Source organism: Cetorhinus maximus, chromosome 7 (genome assembly GCF_964194155.1).
Source record: "Cetorhinus maximus chromosome 7, sCetMax3.hap1.1, whole genome shotgun sequence".
Taxonomy (NCBI): Eukaryota; Metazoa; Chordata; class Chondrichthyes; order Lamniformes; family Cetorhinidae; genus Cetorhinus; species Cetorhinus maximus.
Window position 1 is genome coordinate 111505271 of NC_135885.1, and position 23299 is coordinate 111528569.

Consider the following 23299-nt stretch of genomic DNA (forward strand, 5'->3'; position numbering starts at 1 on the left):
GCATTCACCCTGTTAAGCCTCCTCAGAATGTTGCATGTTTTATTAAGATCACCTTTCATTCTTCCAAACTCCAATGAATGTAGGCCCAACCTGCTCAACTTTTCCTCATAAGACAACCCATCCATCCCAAGGATCAGCCTAGTGAACCTCTTCTGAATTGCTTCCAATGCAAGTATATCCATCCTTAAAGTAAGGAGACCAAAACTGTAAACAGTACTTCAGGTGTGGTCTTGCCAGTACCCTGTTCAATAGTAGCAAGACTTCCCTATTTTTATACTCCAAGCCCCTTGTAATAAAAGCCATTATTCCATTTGCCTTCCTAATTACTTACTGTACCTGCATGATAACAGTTTATGATTCATGTACAGGGACACCCAGATCCCCCTCTACCGCAGCATTTTCATGATATTCTGCTTTTCTATTCTTCCTTGCCAAGTGGACAGCCTCACCTTTCCCATATAATACTTCATCTGCCAAACTTTTGCCCACTCATTTAACCTTATCCATATTCCTTTGCAGACTGTATCCTCCTCACAACTTGCTTTCCTGCCTATCTTTGTATTATCTGCAAATTTGGCTACAATAGATTTGGTTCCTTCATACAAGTCATTAATATAGGTCATAAATGGTTGGGACCCAGCACTGATTCCTGTGGCACTCCATTCATTACAGTTTGCTAAATTGAAAATGACTCATTTATCCAGACTCTCTCTTTCCTATTAGTTAGCCAATCCTCTAATATATACTAATGCTAATATATCACCCTTAACACATTGAGCTCTTTTATTGTGCAGTAACTTTTGTAATTTTAATGTAACAACTTGGCACATTGAATGCCTTTTGGAAATCTATATGCTCTACATCTCCTGGTTCCCCTTTATCCACCCTGCACACCTAGCACAGATGGTGCATCCTTCTCATGGTCTCTTTCACAATGGAATCTATCTTTGTTGAGAGTTATGAAATATCTCCTTAAATGTCTGCCACTGCTTCTCTATGATCTTACCTTTTAACATATTTTCCCAGTCCATTTAGCCAACTCTGTCTTCATACGCTTGTAATTGCCTTTATTTAAGTGTAAGACTCTAGTTTCAGATCCACATTTCTCACCCTCAAACTGAATGTGAAATTCTGTCATGTTATGATCGCTCTTGCCTGGATGATCCTTTATTATGTAGTCATTAATTAACCCTGCCTCATTGCACACTAACAGGTCTAAAATATCCTGTTCCCTGGTTGGTTCCAGAACGTGGTGTTCTAAGAAACTCCCAATTACCCTCTAAGATCTCATCCTTCAGGCTTCCATTACCAATTTTATTCATCCAGTCTATATGAGGGTTATTGCAGTTCCTTTCTTACAAGCCTACATTATTTCTTGATTTAAACTTTGCCCAAAATGTAGCTACCCTCAGGGGGCCTCTGAACTATTCCCACCAGTGACTTTACTTTGCTATTTCCTATCTCCACCCAAACTGATTCTACATCTTGATCATTCAAATCAAGATTACTTTTCACTACTGTACTGATATCACCCTTTATTAACAGAGCCAACCCACTTCCCTTTCTTTCCTGTCCTTCCGAAATGTCAGATACCCTTGAATATTTAGGCCCCAGCCATGGTCATTTTGCAACCATGTCTCGGTAATGGCTATCATATCATATTCATTTACTTCTGTTTGTGCTATCAGTTCATCCATTCATAGAGCTGATAAGTTATACCATAAAAGCACCCTATTAATGTTGATATTTATGGTAATTGTATGATACTCAGCCTTGGAGACCCAGAAAGGGGCCAGTGAAGCTGTAGAGTCTCACTTCGAGGTTGTGAATTATTCTTAGATTTCTTTTTATCCTTTCTATCTGCCTTGGCAAGAGTGACACAGAAATACCACCTTTCCTGTTAACGTTGAAAGGCAAAAAATTTCAGGATTTCTTTTTCAACAAAGATGTTTTGACACTCAGAAGAGGGTCATTCATTCAAATTCAATTCAAATAGGACTTCTTTCAGAAAATAAAATTTGGGATACATTACTTTACAGAATTACAAAATTGTTACACAGAAGGAGGCCATTCGACCTGTCACATCTGTGTCGGCTCTCCAAATGATCAATTCACCTAGTGCCGTTTCCCTGCCTCCTCCCTGTAACCCTGCACATTTTTTGTTTTCAATTAATCCAATTGTCTCTTGAACGCTTCAATTGAACTAGCCTCCACCACGCTGTCAGACAGCTTATTTCAGATCTTAACCACTTGCTGCAAGAAGTTTCTGCTCATGTCTCCATTGTTTCTTTTGCCAATTACTTAAATCTGTGTCCTCTCAATCTTGATCCTTGCACGAGTGTGAAGTTTTTTTTCCATCTACTCTGTCCAGACCCCTCATGAGTTTGAATATCTCTATCTAATCTCCTCTCAACCTTCTCTCCTCCAAGGAAAACAGTCCCAACTTCTCTAAACTATCTACAAAACTAAAGTTCCTCATCCCTTGAACAATTGTTATGAATCATTTCTGCACTCTCGAATGCCTTCATATCTTTCCGAAAGTGTGGTGCCCAGAACTGGACGCAATACTCCGATTGAGCCTCAACCAGTGTTTATATACAAGATTAACATAATCTCCTTGCTCTTGTACTCCGTGTCCCTATTAATAAAGTCTAGGATACTGTATGTTTTCTCAACTGCTCTCTCAACCTGTCTTGCCACCTTCAATGAATAATGCACACATACACCCTGTTCCCCTTTAGAATTGTACCCTTTATATTGTCCCTCCATGTTCTCCCTACCAAAATGAATCATTTCACACTTCTCTGCATTGAATTTCATGTGCTACTTGTCCACCCATTCCCCTAACTTCTCGATGTCCATTTGATGTTCTACACTATCATCCTCACAATTCACAATGTTTCCGAGATTCATATCAACCACAGATTTTGAAATTTTGCCCAACATATTAAGGTCAAGGTGATTAATATATATCAGCAAGAGCAGGGGTCCTAACAGCGACCCCTGAGGAACTCCACTACAAACCTTCCTCCAGTCCAGAAAAATGGCCATTGACTACTATACTCTGTTTCCTGTCACTCAGTCAATTTCATATTCATGTTATACTGTCCCTTCATTCCATGAGCTGAAACTTTCCTCACAAGTCTGTTGTGCGGCACTGTATCAAATGCCTTTTGGAAGTCCACACCAACAGCATTACCCTCATCATACTTCTCTGCTACCTCTTCAAAAAACTCCACGTGTGTTAAACACGATTTGCTCTTAACAAATGCATTCTGACTTTCCTTTGCCCAAATGACTATTAATTTTGTCCCTAATTATTGTTTCTAGAATTTGAGACATTGGGCAGGATTTTCTATGCTCATTCTGAACCCTGCCATGGGGCCTGCCTGGAATGCTGTTGCAGCACCCCCAACATCCCTCCCACCCTATGTCTGTCTCTGGGAGTCCATACCTAAGCAGCTAAGCCGCAGCCTCCTGGGATCTGGAATCCGGCAGGAAAATTGTGGTCGGCTCCCTTTAATTGGCCTTAATAGGCCGTTAGGAACCTGGTTCAGCTAACCACTGTGTGCGGCCGGATACCCTGCTGCTGCACCCCCAACCCACCTCCACAAAAATGGCCTGGGGGCAGGACAAAGCAGGACAACTGGCATGTGACACTATTTTTAGCATCTACTCGCCTCCAATCCCAGCCCCACTGGGGCCTGAAAATGAAGCCCATTATGTGGAAAGTGTAGCATATTTGAGAGGAAGAAGATGACTTTAAACCTATGTTTCCTAAAAATCTATACTCTAGGGATTTCTTTGAGTCTGGGGGTGGAATCATCCCAGATTTGCACAAAGTGCAGTAGTGGGCGGGAAAAAGGACATTTACCCGCCGGCCACATGGCGGAGATTCGTGCCATATCATCCCATTCCTGGTCCGTCCCACCTCATTAATAATGCTTTCCTGGGAAACACGCCAGATTGCTGGTGATGGGGCCTCTGATTCGCAAGCCCCGCCATCACCTCAGGCCTTCAGTAATCCAGGTGCCATTTTTAAAGGGTGCCCCTGCACAGAGCTAGCATTCTCTAAGACATCGGAAGCTGCTGCAAAGTCATGGCTGCCAAAGGGAGGAAAGATGCTTCCCCCAAATTTAGCGACCCCTCCCTCAGGCACCTACTGGACGCAGTGGAGGCTCGCTATGAAGTCCTGTACCCCCATTCTGGGCGAAGACCAGCAAGCAAGGTCACCAATCCAGCATAGAAGGCGGTGGCAGCAGTGGTCAGCGCCAAGCCCTGTAAAAGAGGATAGCCACCCAGTGCCAAAAGGCGATGAGTGATCTCCTCTGTTCCACCAGGGTAAGCCAATCTTCTCATCACTCTCAATCCACACACTCACAAGCCCATCACATCCACAGGATCTCACTCACTGCCAGCTGAAGGGATATCATCATTCACTCTCTCACACACACCATCTACTCTGTGGATCATGTCCTTATCCCATCCATGGCACTACTCACCACCCACACATGCCAGGCATCCTTATCATCTGGCCTAACAGGCGTCCTGCTTACACTCACTCCATCTGTATTCATGCAGGGCAAACTGGCACACAACAAAAGGGAGAAGTTGCAGACTGGTGGAGGAATGCCTGACATCAAGGTCCTAACAGACTTTGAAAATAGAACCACCCAGCTGATCGGTGATGATCTGGACCATTCCTGTGCTGACGGTGAGGTCGGCAGTGCTCAACCACATGTGGATCCAGCAGTGCAACATCCCTCTGTCGAATCGTGACACAACTACGAGAACACTGACTTGTTAGAAGCAAAACTATATTTATTCAAGCATGCTTGGGAGTCGGCTGCTCAGGACACCACACGCGGTTCCTAGTCAGCCTAACTCCCCAAACAGAGAATCCAGCGTTGTTTATACAGCTCATAACAGGAAGTTCATACCATATAAGGTCCGTACATCAGGAAATCACAGTTATGTCATGGTTAGCACTTACACAGGGTGAGCGCAGTAATACAATTACAGGCAGATGGGACATTTCACAATAAGACAGGAGACAGTTTAACTACAGCTATGTGGATAAAGATTACATCAATTACCATAGCAGATTTAATCAGGGCACCATTGTTTCGTCTAGCACATAACAGGATGCAGTTGTAACCACAAACTTTTCGAAGACACCCCACATGATTAGTTTATATCATTCTTTACTGCAATGTAAGCACTTTTAGATCATTAACCCATTAGACACTTTAGCTGACTAAAGCTCTATTCCACACCTCCGACAACCATGCTGTGAATCAGTTTCCCTGTTCCACAGCCATTCACTAATTTCTCTCCTTGCTTTCTTGGCACATCTAACAAGCAGCCGAGGGGGTCCATGACCCTGGTCCTCAACTCAAGCCCCAAAGACACCTCGAAGAATCTGATGACACCCTCATTGAAGACCCATGATGGCACTCACCCACACCCTCCACCAGCGCAGAAACACATACCTCGATGGAACTTAGCTCTAGAGTAGCTTGGGGTCACATTCTGGTGAGCACATCGCATTGTCTGATCCACAGCAGGCAGAGGCAGGTTTCTGGCACTCGAAGGACTGCTGGAGGCCAGAAATCTGCTGAGTCCGAGTCAGATGAGGAGGCTCTAGACTCAGTCATACCTCAGCTCCACAGGCCGAGCAAGGTGCCACTGCAGTAGCCACTGCCACACAATAGGACCCCGAAAGCAGACCGGGGCCCTTCAGGTCTTTGCCCTCCAGAGGACGCCCGTCAAGGTCATCACAGGGCGTAGCAGTCAGCAGGCTGTCAGGTGAACACCAAGATGTAGTGGCAGGGTTCGGAAGGTTAAGAAGATGTAGATGCACAGCTTGGGCATGGGTGCTAAACACTTGTACATAACATTCACTATTGCCAATAAACTTCCAATCGTGTCACTCAAATGTGAAACCTTGGTTCCTGCACAAGGTATAGGCAGGTGTCTCATTCCAGGGCTTTTTCACTGTGCACTGTGTAACCCTGAGATGCAAAGTGGTCTGGCTTCAAGTTCACTGGACACATTAGTGCTTGTCATCGCTGCCAGAATGTGGTGGGCAGACATCACAGAGTTCCGTCACACTCTCTGTGTGCCCTCAGCACCTTTGATGTTGGGCTGGCCCCCCCGCAACCTCTTCAGCATCTGTGACCGGTGACAATGTAGTTCTGAAGGGGTCAGCGCTGAAGGCTGACAAAGGATTGGGTGCATTTAAAGTTTCACGGCTGCGTCTCCATGATATGATCCTGATTGCAGAGCGCAAGTGAGCTGTCCTCAGCCAGACAGAAGTCAGACATTCACAGAAGCTATGTGAAGATCTGTGGAGTGTCCTCATTGCATGTTGTAATCATCCTCCTGGAATGTAGTGATTATTAGAGCCTCTGTTGCATCTCTATGACATGAGCCTGAGCACTGAGGGTATGTGCACTGCCATCAGCCACAAAGGAGCCAAATGTCTACAGATGCAAGATGAGGATGTCAGGGCTGTCCTCACTGCATCTCGTCATCATCCCTGGGCTGGAGAGTCTTAGTTATGAGGAGAGATTGGATAGACTGGGGTTATTTTCCCTGGAGCAGAGGAGTTGAGGGGGGACATGATTGAGGTGTATAAAATTATGAGGGGCATAGATAGGGTAGACAGGAAGGAACTTTTCCCCTTGGTGGAGGGATCAATAACCAGGGGGCATAGATTTAAGGTAAGGGGCAGGAGGTTTAGAGGGGATGAGAGGAAGAATTTTTTCACCCAGAGGGTGGTGGGAATCTGGAACTTGCTGCCTGAAAGGGCGGTAGAGGCAGAAACCCTCATAATATTTAAGAAGTATTTGGATGTGCACTTGCGATGTCATGGCATACAAGGCTATGGACCTAGTGCTGGAAAATGGGATTAGAATAGTTAGGTACTTGTTTGACCGGCGCAGACTTGATGGGCTGAAGAGCCTTTTACCGTGCTGTAGACCTCTATGACTCTGTGACCCCCCACAAATCTTGCGACTATGAGGGTCTCTCAAGCACACCTGCCTTGTCTGACCAGTGTAATGGCCTCATCGCCGCTATCCTCGCGTTCGAGGCTTTCATCATCATCACCCCCTTCGACATCCTCCTCTAACGTGCAGCTCCTCCATCTCCTCCTCAGCCAGGTCCTCCCCCCTCTGGGGTGCCAGGTTGTGGAGTGCGCAGCAAGTGATAATGATGCGCGATGTCCTGAGAATGGTATTGCAATGCTCCACCGGACCAGTTGAGGCACCGAAACCTCATTTTCAAAATGCAAATCGTTTGCTCCACCAAACTGGGCTGCGGTATGAGCCTCGTTGCACGGTCGCTCTGCTGCAGCCTGTGGCCACCACACAGGCATCATCCTCTGTGGGTAGCCCTTGTCCATGCAGCCTCTCTGGACCCTGGAAGATGTCAGGGATCTGAGACCTGCTAAGGATGTAGGAGTCATGGACACTTCCTGGGAATCATGTGCAGACCTGTAGGATGCATTTGTAGTGGTCGCAGACCAGCCGAACATTCAGCGAGTGGAAGTCCCTGTGGTTGATGTAGTTGACTGCTTGTTGCCACGGAGACCTAAGCACCATGTGAGTGCACTCGCTGGCGCCCTGCACCTGCGGAAAACCAGAGATCTGCGCAAATCCCAGCGCTCTTGCTTAATGACTTTCCTGATCCCAGGCGAAATGCTCAAAGTTCCCGTAACATCCTGGATAGACTTGTGCGTGGAGGCGTGCGAGATCCTGCACAGGTTACCTGTGGAGCTCTGGAAGGAGCCACTGGTGTAAAAATTGAGCGCTGCGGTCACTTTTATGGCCACAGGCAGTGGATGTTCCCCATGTCCCCATGGCACCAAATCCTGCAGCAGGTGGCATATATGACCAACCAGTTCCCTAGTAATGTGCAGTCTTTAGCGACACTGGTTTTCAGCCATCTGCAGAATGACAGGTGCTGTCTTTAGACCCTGGGTTTAGCGAGGCGCTGATGAGTGACGGCTCACTGTGCGTCTTCAGTTGCATGCGCAGCAGGCCCTGCCGCCCCTTCATCTTGAGGGAGGTGCCCCTCCTTTGGCTGAGCCAGACACCTCTGGTGCTGACGACGCCTTCTTCTCTGCCCCCTGTAAGCCATGAGGCATACAGCTAAATCACCATGTTCCATTACCATGATGTTCTCCTCCTGCAGGATCAAAGAGAGATGCGTAGGTTAGCATAGGTGTACTAAGAACTTCTCTTGGTTGAGTCTGAAGGCCCCTTCACACATGCAGGAGAATGCTGGCCATCACTTGGATGGCCAATGTGTAGTGCACTCAGTGGCTTTCTGAAGCCCCACCTACCTCCGCCCTGCTCCACTTGACCGATTGAAGGCAGCTTCGGCCACTGGATTGCATGCTGTGCTCTCAGCTCAGGCGCAGGCATTCTCCTAACCCACACTGCAAGGCTGCAATGTTAGCTTGAACCATACTGGATACTGGTCCACACCTTAATAAAGACATTGCAAGGGGCTGTGAGCAACTCCACCAGTGTCTGCGCCATGGCCACCTTTTGCAAGGGGATTGTACAACTTGCCCTGTTGTCCAATTGCTCTACTGCCCCCTAAGCCGCACATTAATTTACAGTCTGCGTCTGAGGGGTGAAAAGTTCTGGAGCATTTGGTAGCACTTGCCTTTTTTTATGTTGCTTGCGTGGGCAGAAAAACTTCATATGCCCAGCTCCAAGCATGTTAATAGAGCTGCAGCTGTGCGGTCTCAGCTGCGGAAGAATGCTAACACTTGGAAAAGCTTGTCAAAAGTATGGCAGCTTCCAACACCACCCTACCTCTCCCCACACCCCCGGCATGTGCTTGAGTATTTTCTTCGGTCTGCCCCATGCTGGAGCCCATACCCCAACACCACACCGATAGCCAGCTGGGAAACAGCGACCTGCCTGTGCCCCCCGCGAATGCACAGCACCTCTTGAGGGCCTGCAGTCGACGCTCGCGAGCGCTGCACAAGGTTGTGTGCACTCACCTACGAGTTCCCCCCCTCAAGTTCAGGTCGCTAGGTGTATGCTTCTTAAAGGCAGTTGTGAAGCACGCTGTTATGAAGTCACACCCATGTGGGCGCTCTATTTGTCGTGGGCACATGATTCCGGTGAGCAGAGCTTATAATTAGATGCAAGCGTATTAAAATGATGTTTCTGACAGCGACAGTGGGAAACATGATCTGTCATTGACAGGTGGAGCAGACACTCGCAAATTGGTTTCATGATGGCGTAAAACCTATTTTTGGCCTTCCTGTCATATTGTTCCCCACCCTGCCCATCATGATACCAACAGGGCTGGAAAATTCTGCCCTGGGCCTGTTACAGCTTAATCGATAAGATTGATTGCTATGATTAGTCAACAATTACATTATTATTGTATCATGTGACTATCAGGATGGTAAAGTGCAAATTAGATTAACTTTGTTTTTTTGTCTAGCAATTCCTGTAAAAAGCATTTCCACTGTTCCTGATCTATACTTCATGGGTCAAGAATCAGCACAGAAGGAGGCTATTTGAACCATCATGCTTGTGCTGGCTCTTTGAAAGAGCTATCCAGTTAGTTCCACTTCCCTACTCTTTGCCCATAGCCCTGCCAATTTTGTCTCCTCTCACCCTTGGCTCTTTGGCCGATTACCATAAATTTGTGTCCACTTGTTACAGATCACTTCAACAAGTGAAAACAGTTTCTCCCTATTTAGTCTATTAAACCTTGACATGATATTGAACTCCTCTATTAAATCTGCCCTTAACCTTCTCTGCTTTAAACAGAACAACCTCTCTAGTCTCTCCACGTACTGAAGTCCCTCATCTCCAGTACCATTCTAATAAACCCCCTCTGGATCATCTCCAAAGTCTCGATATCATTCCTAAGCTATGTTGTTTAAATTAGACTGAATACTTCAGCTGAGGCTTAATTAATGATTTATAAAGATTTAGCGCGACTTCCTTGCTTTTGTACTCTGCACCTTTATAAATGGGTAGAATGTGGTAATGACTGGATTGGCTGGATTTTACATTGGTGAGTTTGAAGGCCGGGGAGGGTTGGGGTGCTCATAGGGTCCAGTGAGTGGCCTGCTTGCTATCTACCTGCTATCAACCCAACCTGTCTGAAATTTTCCAGAGGGCAGTGGAGGTGGGCGGCCTGCCTGCCCTTGGGTCTATAGAAGCCCTTAAGTGACCAATTAATGGCCATTTTAAGGGCTGCATTCCACCCTCAGCACTATTTTATAATCACGGCAGGGGGAGGCTCACACCATGTGGGAAGTCTGGCAGCTTTGGTTGCATGGGGTGGTGTTGGGCAAAGGTGGGGAGGGGACCTCCTTTGTGGGTGCCCTGTGCCTTCTGGAGACAGCCCTGTTCCCCAAGGTCATACTTTTCTCTCTCTCTTACACATTCTCTTTCCAGCAATTTATTTCTCTTTCTGTCTCTATACTTAGTTTGCCTCCAATGCACCCAATTTCCTTGTCCGCCTTTTACTGTCCTTTTCTTTCATTGGATTAGGAAATAAGCCATTGGGCATGATATTCAGAGGTCCCATTGAATTGACTTTCCAGCAACTTGTGGTACAAATATAGTGAGATGCCAAAACAACCTAAAATGCATTCCCTTATAAAACAAAAGCCTATCTCCAGCTAACCCATTAACAAAAGTTTTACATATGTTTGTGGTTGGTTCAGGCTTTGAGACTTGTCAAGGCTATCTAGATATCTTGATGTCCACAAGTAGTAATGTAGCACATGGGCTGCTGTGCAGGGAGTAACCTGAAAGAAATAGCGAGACAGAGGGCAACTTCCTCCATGAAGCAAAGGCTAAGCTTCCTCCACGAGGTGGAAGGCAAGCTTTCTCCACACGATTATTTTTACGGTCCTTTTTTTGGGAACCATGCTTCTGGAGCTTCTTCAAATAAATTGATTCACACTCCCTTTTTCCAGTGTAATTTTTTAATAATCTTCTCATTTTGTGGTATCACTTTTGTAACTTGGATGTCCTCCAGTCAATATATAGGTCTTCAGCTGATTTAAAGCAAGGTTAGCACCGCAAAAGTTACCCTGAGGCAGGTCAAAGACACACTGGGCAATAAATTTAGCAACTGAGAAATTGATCATTTTTATTTACTACATTAGGTGTATAACTGGGGTTTTGAAAAATAAGCCTCGTATCCTGGTGACACATCAACTTCAATATCTAAGTGCTGCTGACCAGATTCTGATCTTAAAAGAGGTAGGTTTTCTTTTAGAAATGTTATTTTTATGAAAATGGGAATCAGGTGCTTACATTGTTCTAAATGCTCTTTTCATATTGAATGGTCAATTACTTGCAGTCTGTCTTTTTATTCCATGATATCATTTTGTAAGTTAGAATCATTGAATAGTGACAGCACAGAAGGAGACTATTTTGCCCATGATGCCCATGATGCTGTATGCAAGAGCAACTCACTTTGTCCCACTCTCCTTCCTTGCACTCATAGCCCTGGAAATCTTTTCACTTCAGATAAAAACCCAATTCTCGTTTGATGGCCTCGACTAAATCTGCTTCCACCACACTCTCAGGCAATGCATTATAGATTCTAAACATTTACTGCGCGAACATGTTTTTCCTCATGTCGACACTGCTTCTTTTGCCAATCGCCTTAAAGCTTATTCTCAATTCTTCTGCCAAAAGAACAGTTACTTCCTATCTATCCTGGACCCCTCATGATTTTAAACACTTCCATCACATCTCATGATCTTACCTTCTCCAAGGAGAACAGCCCCAGTCTCTCCAATCTATCTACGTACCACAAGTTCCTCATCCTTGGAACTATTCTTTTGAATCCAATATCTGAATATCCTTCCAAAGTGTGGTATCCAGAACTGAATACAATACTCCAGTTGAGACTAAATCAGTGTCTTGTATAGGTTTATAATACCTATCTCGCCTTTGTACTTTGTACCCTTATTCTTAAGTCCAGGATCCCATAAGCTTTATAAAGCACTTTATCAACCTGCCCTCCCACCTTCAATAATTTGTGCACATATATCCCCAGGTCGCTCAGCTCCTGCACCAACTTTAGAATTGTATCCTTTATTTCATACCATCTCGCTTAGTTCTTCCAAACAAAATTAATCGCTTCACACTTCTCTGAACTAAATTTTCCGCCCATTACATCATCTTGGTCATTTTTTTTGAAGTTTATCACTATGTTCCTCAAACTTCAAAATACTTTCAAATTTTGTGCCTATCACAAATGTGAAATTGTGCCCTGCAAACCGAAGTCTTAGGTCATTGATATAGATCAAGAAAAGCAGGTGCAACAGAACAGAAAATGCTGGAAAAACTCAGCAGGTCTGTGGAGAGAAAAAAACAGAGTTAATGTTTCGAGACCTTATGACTTCTTCAGAGCTAAAGAGAAGTAAAAATGTAATGAAATTTATACTGTTTAAGTGGGGGTGGAGCAGGTGAAGCTGGGTAGAAGGCCAGCGATAGGTGCAGGCAAAGGAGAGATTGCCAAAGATGTCATGGACCAAAGGGGTGTTAATGATAGTGATACTGGCGAAAGGAGGTGCTGATGGTGGAATTAAGATCAAAAAGCAGAATGTGGTAATGGCAGGACAAGGGTAAGCACTCTGGAAAGAATAACATGAACAAGTGACAGATGGTCCTTGTTGGGTTGGGGTGGGGGAGGGGACAGTGGTGGGAAAAAGATTGATAATAGGATAAAAGGTGAGGATAGAACAATGAATAAAAATGAAAATAAATAAAAATGAAAATATGTGGATAAAAAATAAAAATTAAAATTACGAATTGAGAATGAATATTGAAAAAAGGAGATAAAAAGTGGGTGGGGATGGAGGAGAGAGTTCATGGTCTGAAGTTGTTGAACTCAATGTTAAGTCCGGAAGGCTGTAAAGTGCCTAATATGAAGATGAGCAGCTGTTCCTCCAGTTTGCATTGGGCTTCTTTGGAACATTGCAGCAGGCCAAGGACGGACATGTGGGCATGAGAGTAGGATGTGGCATTGAAATGGCAACGACAGGAAGGTCTGATCATGCTTGCGGACAGACCGAAGATGTTCCACAAAGCGATCACCCAATCTGTGTTTGGCCTCTCCAATGTAGAGGAGAGCAGCAAATGCAGTCGACCAAATTGAAGGAGGTGCAAGTGAAGTGCTGCTTCACCTGAAAGGAGTGTTTGGGCCCTTGGACAGTGAGGATGGAGGAGGTAAAGGGACAGGTGTTGCACCTTCTGCGATTGCATGGGAAGGTGCCGTGGGAGGGGGTTGAGGTGTTGGGGGTGATGGAGGAGTGGACCAGGGTGTCCCGCAGGGAATGGCCCCTACGGAATGTCGAGGAGGGTTGAATGGAAGATGTGTTTGGTGGTGGCATCATGCTGGAGTTGGCAGAAATGGCGGAAGATGATCCTTTGAATGTGGAGGCTGGTGGGATGAAAATTAAGGACAAGGGGGACCCTATCATGGTTCTGGGAGGGAAAGGAAGGTGTGAGGGCAGAGGCGCGAGAGATGGGTCGGACACGGTTGAGGGCCCTGCCAACCACAGCAGGTGAGAAACCTCGGTTAAGGACGACGTCATTTTGGAAAATGGCGTCATCATCGTAGTGTATCACTATCATTAACACCCTTTTGTTCATGACATCTCTGGCAATCTCAAGGGAAACAGTGACCTCCATCTGTCAGACGATTGGCCCTGAGATCAGCTCCAACTATATGGGTGGACACCACATGCCAGTGGCTCTGAAGGTCATGGTGGCCCTCAACTTCTATTCCTCCAGCTCTTTCCAGGGGTCAGTGGGTGATCTTTGTGAAGTGTCCCAATCAGCTGTCCACAGTTGTGTTAAGTTGGCGACCGACGCTCTGTTCAGGCGTGCATTGACTTTCATTCACTACTGCATGGACGAGACCAGCCAGGCAGAGCGAGCCAGAGGCTTCGCAGTGATTGCTGGATTCCCCCGCATCCAGGGTGCAATCGACTGCACACGTGGCTATCAAGGCACCAGCGGGTGAGCCGGGAGCCTTCGCCAACAGGAAGGGCTTCCACTCTATGAACGTGCAGATAGTGTGTGATCACAGGATGCAGATCCTGCAAGACTATGCAAGGTACCCAGGCAGCTCCCATGAGACTTACATCCTCAGACACTCCCTGGTGCCGAGGCTCTTCAATGCTCTAGCCCAGCTAGATGGATGGCTGTTGGGTGACAAGTGCTATCCCCTCAAAAGGTGGCTTATGACGCCTCTCCGCCAACCAAGAACAGAGGCCAAGCAGCGGTACAATAGGAGCCACGCCTCCACAAGGGTGATGGTAGAGAGAACCATCGGTCTTCTCAAGATGTGCTTCCGATGCCTGGACCCTTCAGGGGGAACACTGCAATACCCCCCAGATTGCGTGTCACTGATAGTGGTTGCATGCTGTGTGCTCCATGATCTGGCGTTGTAAAGGAGGGATGTAGCGGAGGAAGAAGATGTTGATGCAGCTGCTCTTGCAGCAGATGATGAGTCCAGTAGTGAGTCCGAGGATGAGCACGCTCAGGAGAATGCTGAGGGGATAGACGCTGACCAGGGGGCAGGGACACCCGGGAGGCTTTGATTCAACGCTCTTTCAGCTAACCTAACAAAGATGAACCACCACCACATGCCAGGACTGCAGGCTCCATACTCGATACTTGACAGGAACATTTGCTTGGTCAACAACATGCGCTATGTGCCATTTCAATAAAGCTCAATGACAAACAAGCCACTCATAACATCATGGGTTCCCCTTCACCTGCAGAACGAATGAAGCACCCAGAGGCTTGATGAAACAAACACATTTACTGGTGTGGAGCCTGGCATACATAAATTAAATGTAAAGGTGTTTAACATCACACCAACCTTGATGACCTTGGGAGCGTCCTCTGGCCCTTGGAGCATGTGCTGGTCCTGCCTGGGAGGGAGCGGCCAGTGGCACGGCTGGCATCTCCCCAGTTGCCGCAGCCTCATTGGATGCCACGGTCACTGGCAGAGGGGCGGAAGAGCTTCTGCCGTCATCTGGAGCAACCTGAGTGGAGCCCGCAGAGACGACAAGCAACTCGTACGCCAATGTCAGGTCACTTTGGAGCTCCCTGCTCACCATTGATGGATGGGCACCTAGCTGGGATACTGGGTGCCTAATCCATCTCCCGCACTGACAGTGACCACCTGAGGTCATTGCTGGTGTGAGGGCTTGCAGGTCCGAGTGCATCTCCAGGAAGTCCTGATTGTTCTCCTGGAGGAGCCTCTCCATGAGAGTCGCCACTCTCTCTATGGAGGAGGCAGTGCACTTAGCCATGAGGGTCATTGCATTGCTCATGCTCCTCATGGACTCCTCCATCGCGGCCACCATGGCACGCATTCCCTCATGTGTCTCCGCCAGATCCTCGCGCACACCCTACTGGACTTGGAGCACCTGCTGCCTCCGGGACGACTCCAGAGGCACATCATCAGGCACCGACTGAACACGTTCCTGGTCTCCAGCAGTCCTACGACTACCGGCGCCCTGGGCACTCTCTGCCTCCGCCTGCACCTCAAGCGAGTGTGAAGTGGCCTCACCATTGTGCACCGGATACTTGCCGACGATCTTATTCCCATCAAAGTGCTGGTATCTGCGCTGGTGCCTACCTGGCTGAGAGGGTGTGACGCTGGTGCGTTTAGATCCCCCGTGTCCTCAGGAGTGAGCAGCGGTCCTTTAGGCCCCTGACCCAGAGGGTCTTCTGGTGAGCCTGAAAGGAAGAACAAGGACATGTGATTAGTTGCAGTAGTTACACTGTTAATGTGCATGCCTGGCACCCGTCTTTCCATTATCCATGGGGATTCCATGTTGGAGGCTGAAATCAATATACAGACAACCACGGAATGGTTGCAATGACAGATATTCTGACCTCAGTGCATTGCACTCTTACCTTTCTGTGACACCCCAACCTCACCGTGGCTGGTTGATCTAGGCGCATGGCGCCTCTCCAGCTCCAGTGCCCCATACTCGTATCTGGTCAAGATTAGAAGGTGTGCTGGTCCTCCGGCAGTCTGCAGCCACTCTGCATTATTGTTGGCTGTATTGTCCTGAAAGGAGAGAGGAGCATTGATTAGTTCACCCTGTACCTGCATTGCCATTGCAGCCTTGCCACCCCCACCTGAGGAAAACCTTGCTGGGCTCAGCCGATTCGTGACCCTGGAGCCACATAACACTCATTTCAAGCAGCCAGGACTCACCACCTTACCCAGGTACTGCCTCAATGACATTTGCCGCTCTAAGAACTCTGAGGTTCAGGGGTGGGTGGGGATGACCCGGCAGACATTATGCCCCTGCCCGCCCCTTCCCGCTGATCCAGGAGACGCGCATTATGCTGGGTGGGCTTTAATTGGCCCACTCATGTAAAATGGCAGTGCACACCCAATCGTGGGCGACGGTCGCGTTCCCCACCGCCCGTTCCTGCCGAGCTCACCCGATGCGGGAAAAATTCAGGCCTATGTTTTGTTTCATAAATGTTTTGGGCAGAAACGTGGCAAATGGAATTTAATCCAAATAAGTATGAGGTAATGCATTGGGGATGACAAGGCAAAGACATACATAATACATGGTAGGATTCAGATAAGTGTAGAGGAACAAAGGGACCTTGGAGTTTATGTCTAACTCCCTGAAGGTAACAGGACAGGTAGACAAGGTGGTTTAGAAGGCAGTTGAGACACTTCCTTGAATAGTCATTGCCTAGAGCATACGAGCAGGGAGGTTATGCTAGGACTAGATAAAACACTAAGCTGTGAGAAAGACGTAGAATGCAGAGATATAGACAGGTTAATTGAGTGGGCAACAAAGTAGCAGATGGAGTATATTGTGGGGAAGTGTGAGGTTATTCATTTTGGTCTTAAGAATAGAAAAACAATATATTTTTTTAAAAGTGCAAACTTGTAAATATTGTTGTACAGAGAGACTTGGGTGTACACGTACAAGGAATACAGAAAGTTAGCATGCAGGCACAGCAAACAATTAGGAAGGTGAACAGCATGTTGGCTTTTATTGAATGGGGATTGGAGTACAAGAATAAGGAAGTCTTACTACAGTTGTACAGCCTTGGTCTCCATGTCTAAGGAAGGATGTACTTGACTGGAAGCAAATAAGTGAAGGTTCACTAGATTAGTCCCTGGGATGAGAGGGTTGTTCTGGGATGAGAGGGTTGTTCTGGGATGAGAGGCTGAGTAAATTGGGCCTACACCCTCTGGTGTTTAGAAGAATGAACAGTGATTTCATTCAAACATTCAAGATTCTGATGGCGCTTGACAGGGTAGACACTGAGAGGTTGATTCCCCTAGTTGGAGAACCTTGAACATAGGGGATACAAGCTCTGGATAAGGGACTGATCATTAGGGTTAAAATGAGGAGAAACTTATTCGCTCAAAGGGTGGGAAAGTGGAGTTCAAGCCGAAGATCAGCCTTGATTTTTTTGAATGCAGAGTAGGCTTGAGGGGACAAATGGTCTACTCCTGCTCTATTTCTTGTTATGTTATGTTCCAGGGAATGTTCCAAGTGCAGCAATGTACCACAATGCTTACAAAAGCATAGCGCTGCAATCAGATGACTCCCAGGACCTTGTCCACGTATATCAAAGCCAGTATTTGTTTTGTCCCCTACTTAGAGCCAGGACTTCAAATGAAAGGGCTTGAGTTTTTATAGATACATAAAGTGGCAGGGAAACAGAGAACTAAATGGTTGTTTAAGCCTTCATACTGCTCGTCTGCCTCTGGTAGTCTTGCAGTTTAATTCTGATATGGGGGAGGCGGTGGCGTAGTGGTATTGTTGCTGGACAGTAATCCAGAGACCCAGGGTAATGCTCTGGGGACGCAGGTTCAAATCCCACCATGGCAGATAGTGAAATTTGAATTCAATAAAAATATGGAATTAAAAGTCTAATGATGGCCATGAAACCATTGTCGATTTTCGTAAAAACCCATCTGGTTCACTAATGCCCTTTAGGAAATCTGCAGTGCTTACCTGGTCTGGCCTACATGTGAATCCAGGTCCACTCTTAAATGTCCTCTGAAGTGGCCACTCAGTTGTATCAAACCGCTAAAAAGTCTCAAAGGAATGGAACCATCGACTTAGGCACTAGAAACGATAACAGCAAACTCAGCCCTGTCGACTCTGCAAAGTCCTCCTTACTAACATCTGGGAGCTAGTGTCAAAATTGGGAGAGCTGTCTCACAGACTAGTCAAGCAACAGCCTGACATAGTCATCCTCATGGAATCATACCTTACAGATAATGTCCCAGACACCACCATCACCATCCCTGGGTATGCCCGGTCCCACCAGAATCTGCAGAGGTGGTGGCACAGTGATATACAGTCAGGAGGGTGTTACCCTGGGAGTCCTCAACATCGACTCCAGAGCCCATGAAGTCTCATGGCATCAGGTCAAAAGTTGGTAAGGAAACCTCCTGCTGATTACCACATACCGACATCCCCAGCTGATGAATCTGTACTCCTTCGTGTTGAACACCACTTTGAGGAAGTTGTAAGGGTGGCAAGAGCCAGAATGCACTCTGGGTGGGGGCCTTCAATGTCAAGAGTGGCTCAGCAGCACCACTACTGACTGAACTGGCCCAGTTCTGAAGGATATAGCTGCTATATTGGGTCTGCGGCACATGGTGAGGGAACCAACAAGAGGGAAAAATGTACTTGCTGTCATCCTCACCAACCTGCCTGCCACAGGTGCATCTATCCATGACAGATGGTAGGAGTGAGCACTTTGTGGAGGTGAAGTCCCATCTTCACATTGAGGGTACCCGCTATCATGTTGTGCGGCAAGAGATCAGGAGTTTGGAAGGTGTGGTCGAAGGTGAGTTGCTGCAGCGCATCTTGTAGATGGCACACACATAAAAAGTGTGATAGCTTTCTAGCCTCTCACACTGCAGTGCCTTTGCCGCTTTGCACCATCATGGGTACATGTTCGCTTGTCACACAACATTTTCAAACCATTTTCTCTTCGGCCACTAATTTTCAAACTTTTTTGTCTTCGGCTGCTCTCATCACTATAATAGCTTACTATTTCTTATTCTGGTGCTATCTGCCTCTTCCAATTCTCTGTGCACCTTGGTTTTCCTCTCTCATATAACCTCCTGGTTCCCACACCCCTGCCGAGTTAGTTTAAACCTTCCCCAGTAGCACTAGCAAATCACCTCATAAGGACACTGGTCCCTTCTCTGTTCAGGCGCAATCCGTTTGGTCTATACAGTTCCCATTTCCCCTGGTCCCAATGTCCCAGAAATCTAAAGCCCCCCCCCTTCCTGCACCACCTCTCCAGCCACGCATTCATTTGCTCTATCCTTCTATTTCTGTACTGAATAACATGTGATACCAGGAGTAATCCAGAGATTACCACCTTTAAGACCCTACTTACTAAGTTTCTTTCCTAGCTCCCCAAACTCTGCCTTTCAGGACCGCATCCTCCTTTCTGTCTATGTCGTTGGTACTGATGTGGACCACGACTGTTGGCTGTTCACCCTCCTCTCCCAGAGTGCTCTGTAGGCGCTCAGTGACATCCTTGACCCTGGCACTAGGAAGGCAACATACCATCCTGGATTCACATCTGCAGCGTACAGAAACACTTCTCTGTTCACTAACTATTACATTTCCTGTTGCAATTGCTTTTCTATTCTTCCTCCTGCCACCCTGTACAGCTAAGCCAGCTATGGAGTCTTGGGGCGGAATCGTCCCAGATTTGCACTAAGTGCGATAGGGAGCAGGTAAAATGACGTCTTACTCACCATGGGTTTCCAAGGAGGATGGGCTCTCATTCGCCGGCCGCATCATCACCTCGCTGCTGCCACATTTAAGTGCGCGCGGCTGTACTTTAAATGTGCTGCCAGGCGCCACATTTAAAGTGCAGCCACGCACACACCTCTGTGCTTCCAGCCCAAGACTGCCACACGGAAGACAGCATGGCCCCAAAAGGTTAAAAGTTTGCTGCACCCGGCTTCAGTGACGCACCCCTCGAGTGTCTTTTGAATGCAGTGGAGGCTCACTGTCATCTAGCCGCAGGATAGGCAGCAAGATCACTAATCCAGCTTGGAAGGGGTTGGCAGTGGTGGTCAGCACCAATGCCGTGCAAAAGAGGACAGCCATCCAGTGCCGCAAAAGGATGAATGATGAGCTCCATTCCGCCAGGGTTAAGCCACGACTCACATCACTCTCAACCCACATACCCATCGCACATCCACAGGGCCCTCACTCTCTGCAAGTTCAAGAGACATCGCCATTCACTCTCTCACGCACACCTTCATTGGCCAGAGTTTAGTGCGCTGCATGGCTGCCCAAAACCCCACCTTTCTCCGCCCCACTGCACCTGACCGATTGGCAGTAGCTTTGCCCATTGGACTGCATGCTGTGCTCTCAACTCAGGTGCAGGCATTCTCCTAACCTGCACTGTAAGGCTGCACTGTTAGCTTGAATCATGGAGGAGACTGGTCCAAACTGGAAAGATGACATTGCAAGGGGCTGTGAGTGCCTCCACTAGTCACTGCTCCATGGCCAGCTTTAGCAAGGAGATTGTACAATGTGCCCAGTCGTCCAATTGTTCTGCAGTCCACTAAAAAGCTCATTAGTTTGTAGTCTGTGCCCGAGGTGTGAAAAGCTCTGGAGCACTTGATAGCACTTTACTGCCTCTGCGTTGCTTGAGCGGGCAGATAAGCTAGAGGCTCGACTCCAATCATATCAATGTGGCTGCGCCTGAAATGTCTCAGCTGCAGAGGAATGGTCACTTTATACAAGTTTCCCTAATGCGTGGCTGCTTCGCTCAACTACAGCCCCCCAACCCCGTACCTGATTGTGCGCTTCCTTTAACTGCAGGGCAGCCTTTCTCCAACCCCCCCACTCCTATGCGCCTCAACCTTGAAGTTGAACAACGTCCCTCGTGAGCAACCCGCAACGTTACTGTGTACTCATCTCCGAGTTCTCCTCAAAGTGCAGCCTGCCAAGTGCACGCCTTTTACATGCTGTTGTAAAACACGTCGGGGTGCCGTGTGGGTGGCTGCTCCAGCGGAGGGGGTGGACGATTCCGGCGGGCTAGCCTTATAATATTCTGATGTATCACAATGAGGAAACAGTGCCCACCATCAACGGGCTGAGCGGACGATCACAAACTGGTTTCATGATGTCATTCAACTGATTTTTGGCCTTCTCGCCATGTTGTCTGCTCACGCCGCAGAGCATGCCCCATGCCAGCAGACACGGATGGTTTTGCCCGTGGAATTCGCTCTGGCTGCTCTCCCCAGAGGAACCATCACACTCACCATTATCCAGAACAGAATACTGGTTGAAGAACGAGGTGCTCTCGGGGAACTCTTGCACTACCTGCCTGGTCTTTCTAGCCTGCCTGGCAGTCACCCATTCCCTCTCTTGCTACATACCCTTAAGCACGGGGTGACTACTTCTATGAACACGCTATCTACAAAACTCACTCTCGCATGTGCACTGCAGTTAAACGCAGACCACAGGCTGCTGCAATTGACGACACTTACCTGCACATGAGGATATCCAGGACATGTGTAACATGCTGGAATTCCCATAAGGAATAGAGTGCGTAATCCACAGTTCTGAGCTGTCCTGCCATGCCTCTGTTTACATTAAGTGTTCACTTTAAGTCACTCCACATAACATAATTTCATTTTAACGTTGTTTATACCTTGGGACATTTTTTCTTTTGCTTTGCATCACCGTTTTCAGTTTTACGTCGCCTGTTCCCTGGATCCATCCCACCACGCGGCCCAGAGGCCAGACACCACCATGTCCCGATGCTGCAGCTGTCACTGCCGTTAGCAGAGGCCCAGACTGCAGGGAGAGTATGAGATTCAGGAGCAGAAGCGCAGGGGAGGGCTGAGAAGCTGCTAGGCACTGACCTGGTGATGAACTGTGAGTAACCTGGGGCTGTGGCGAGGTGGGAGTGGGGCCTCTGGCTCCATCTGTGGCCCCTCCCCACTGGTCTCCATCTGTGTGCCACAACCCTCCCCCCACCCCTCCCACACCTGATCCACACACGACCACACCCCCCCCCCCCCACTGGCTTCAACTGCAGCACCCCGGCTCCATCTACAAACACCCTCCCACCCCCCCGGCTCCATCTGCAGCCCAGCCACCCCCCACCGCCCCCCCCAACAGCTTCAGCATATCCCATCCTCCGACACCCCACCCCACTGGCTTCATCCGCGGTTGCCCTGACCTGCCCCGCCTCAATCAGTGACCCAAGACCAGCTCATCCCTTCCAGAGTACCATGGAGGGATCCAGGCTCTGGAGAGGGAGGGATAGAGCAAGAAGGACAGAGTGGCAAAGGAGAGAGACAGTAGGAACAGAGAGAGAGAGTGGAAAAGAAGAAAGAGACAGAGAAAGTAGGAAAGGAGAGAGAGACAGTGGGAAAGGAGAGAAAGAGACAGTGTGGGAAAGGAGAGAGAGAGAGACAGACATTGTGGGAAAGGAGAGAGAGAGAGACAGTGTGGGAAAGGAGAGAGAGAGAGAGAGACAGTGTGGGAAAGGAGAGAGAGACAGACAGTGTGGGAAAGGAGAGAGAGACAGACAGTGTGGGAAAGGAGAGAGAGACAGACAGTGTGGGAAAGGAGAGAGAGAGACAGTGTGGGAAAGGAGAGAGAGACGGTGTGGGAAAGGAGAGAGAGACGGACAGTGTGGGAAAGGAGAGAGAGACAGACAGTGTGGGAAAGGAGAGAGAGACAGTATGGGAAAGGAGAGAGACAGACAGTATGGGAAAGGAGAGGGAGACAGACAGTGTGGGAAAGGAGAGAGAGACAGTGTGGGAAAGGAGAGAGAGACGGACAGTGTGGGAAAGGAGAGAGAGAGAGAGAGACGGTGTGGGAAAGGAGAGAGAGACGGACAGTGTGGGAAAGGAGAGAGAGACAGACAGTGTGGGAAAGGAGAGAGAGACAGTGTGGGAAAGGAGAGAGAGACGGACAGTGTGGGAAAGGAGAGAGAGACAGACAGTGTGGGAAAGGAGAGAGAGACAGTATGGGAAAGGAGAGAGACAGACAGTATGGGAAAGGAGAGGGAGACAGACAGTGTGGGAAAGGAGAGGGAGAGACTGTGGGAAAGGAGAGAGAGACAGACAGTGTGGGAAGAGAGAGAGACAGACAGTGTGGGAAAGAAGAGAGAGAGACAGACAGTGTGGGAAAGGATAGAGAGAGACAGACAGTGTGGGAAAGGAGAGAGAGAAACAGACAGTGTGGGAAAGGAGAGGGAGAGACAGACAGTGTGGGAAA

General features: G+C 47.9%; 1 protein-coding gene across 3 annotated transcripts in view; it reads left to right on the plus strand.

The window, feature by feature from the left end:
- The window catches only part of abcc4 (ATP binding cassette subfamily C member 4 (PEL blood group)), a 405942-nt gene that overhangs the window by 177005 nt on the left and 205638 nt on the right, over nucleotides 1–23299 (plus strand). For all 3 annotated transcript variants that reach the window (XM_078545915.1, XM_078545916.1, XM_078545917.1), the window contains exon 14: nucleotides 11162–11258. In XM_078545915.1, the coding sequence (XP_078402041.1) occupies nucleotides 11162–11258 (97 nt within the window). The remainder of the gene's footprint in view (nucleotides 1–11161; nucleotides 11259–23299) is intronic.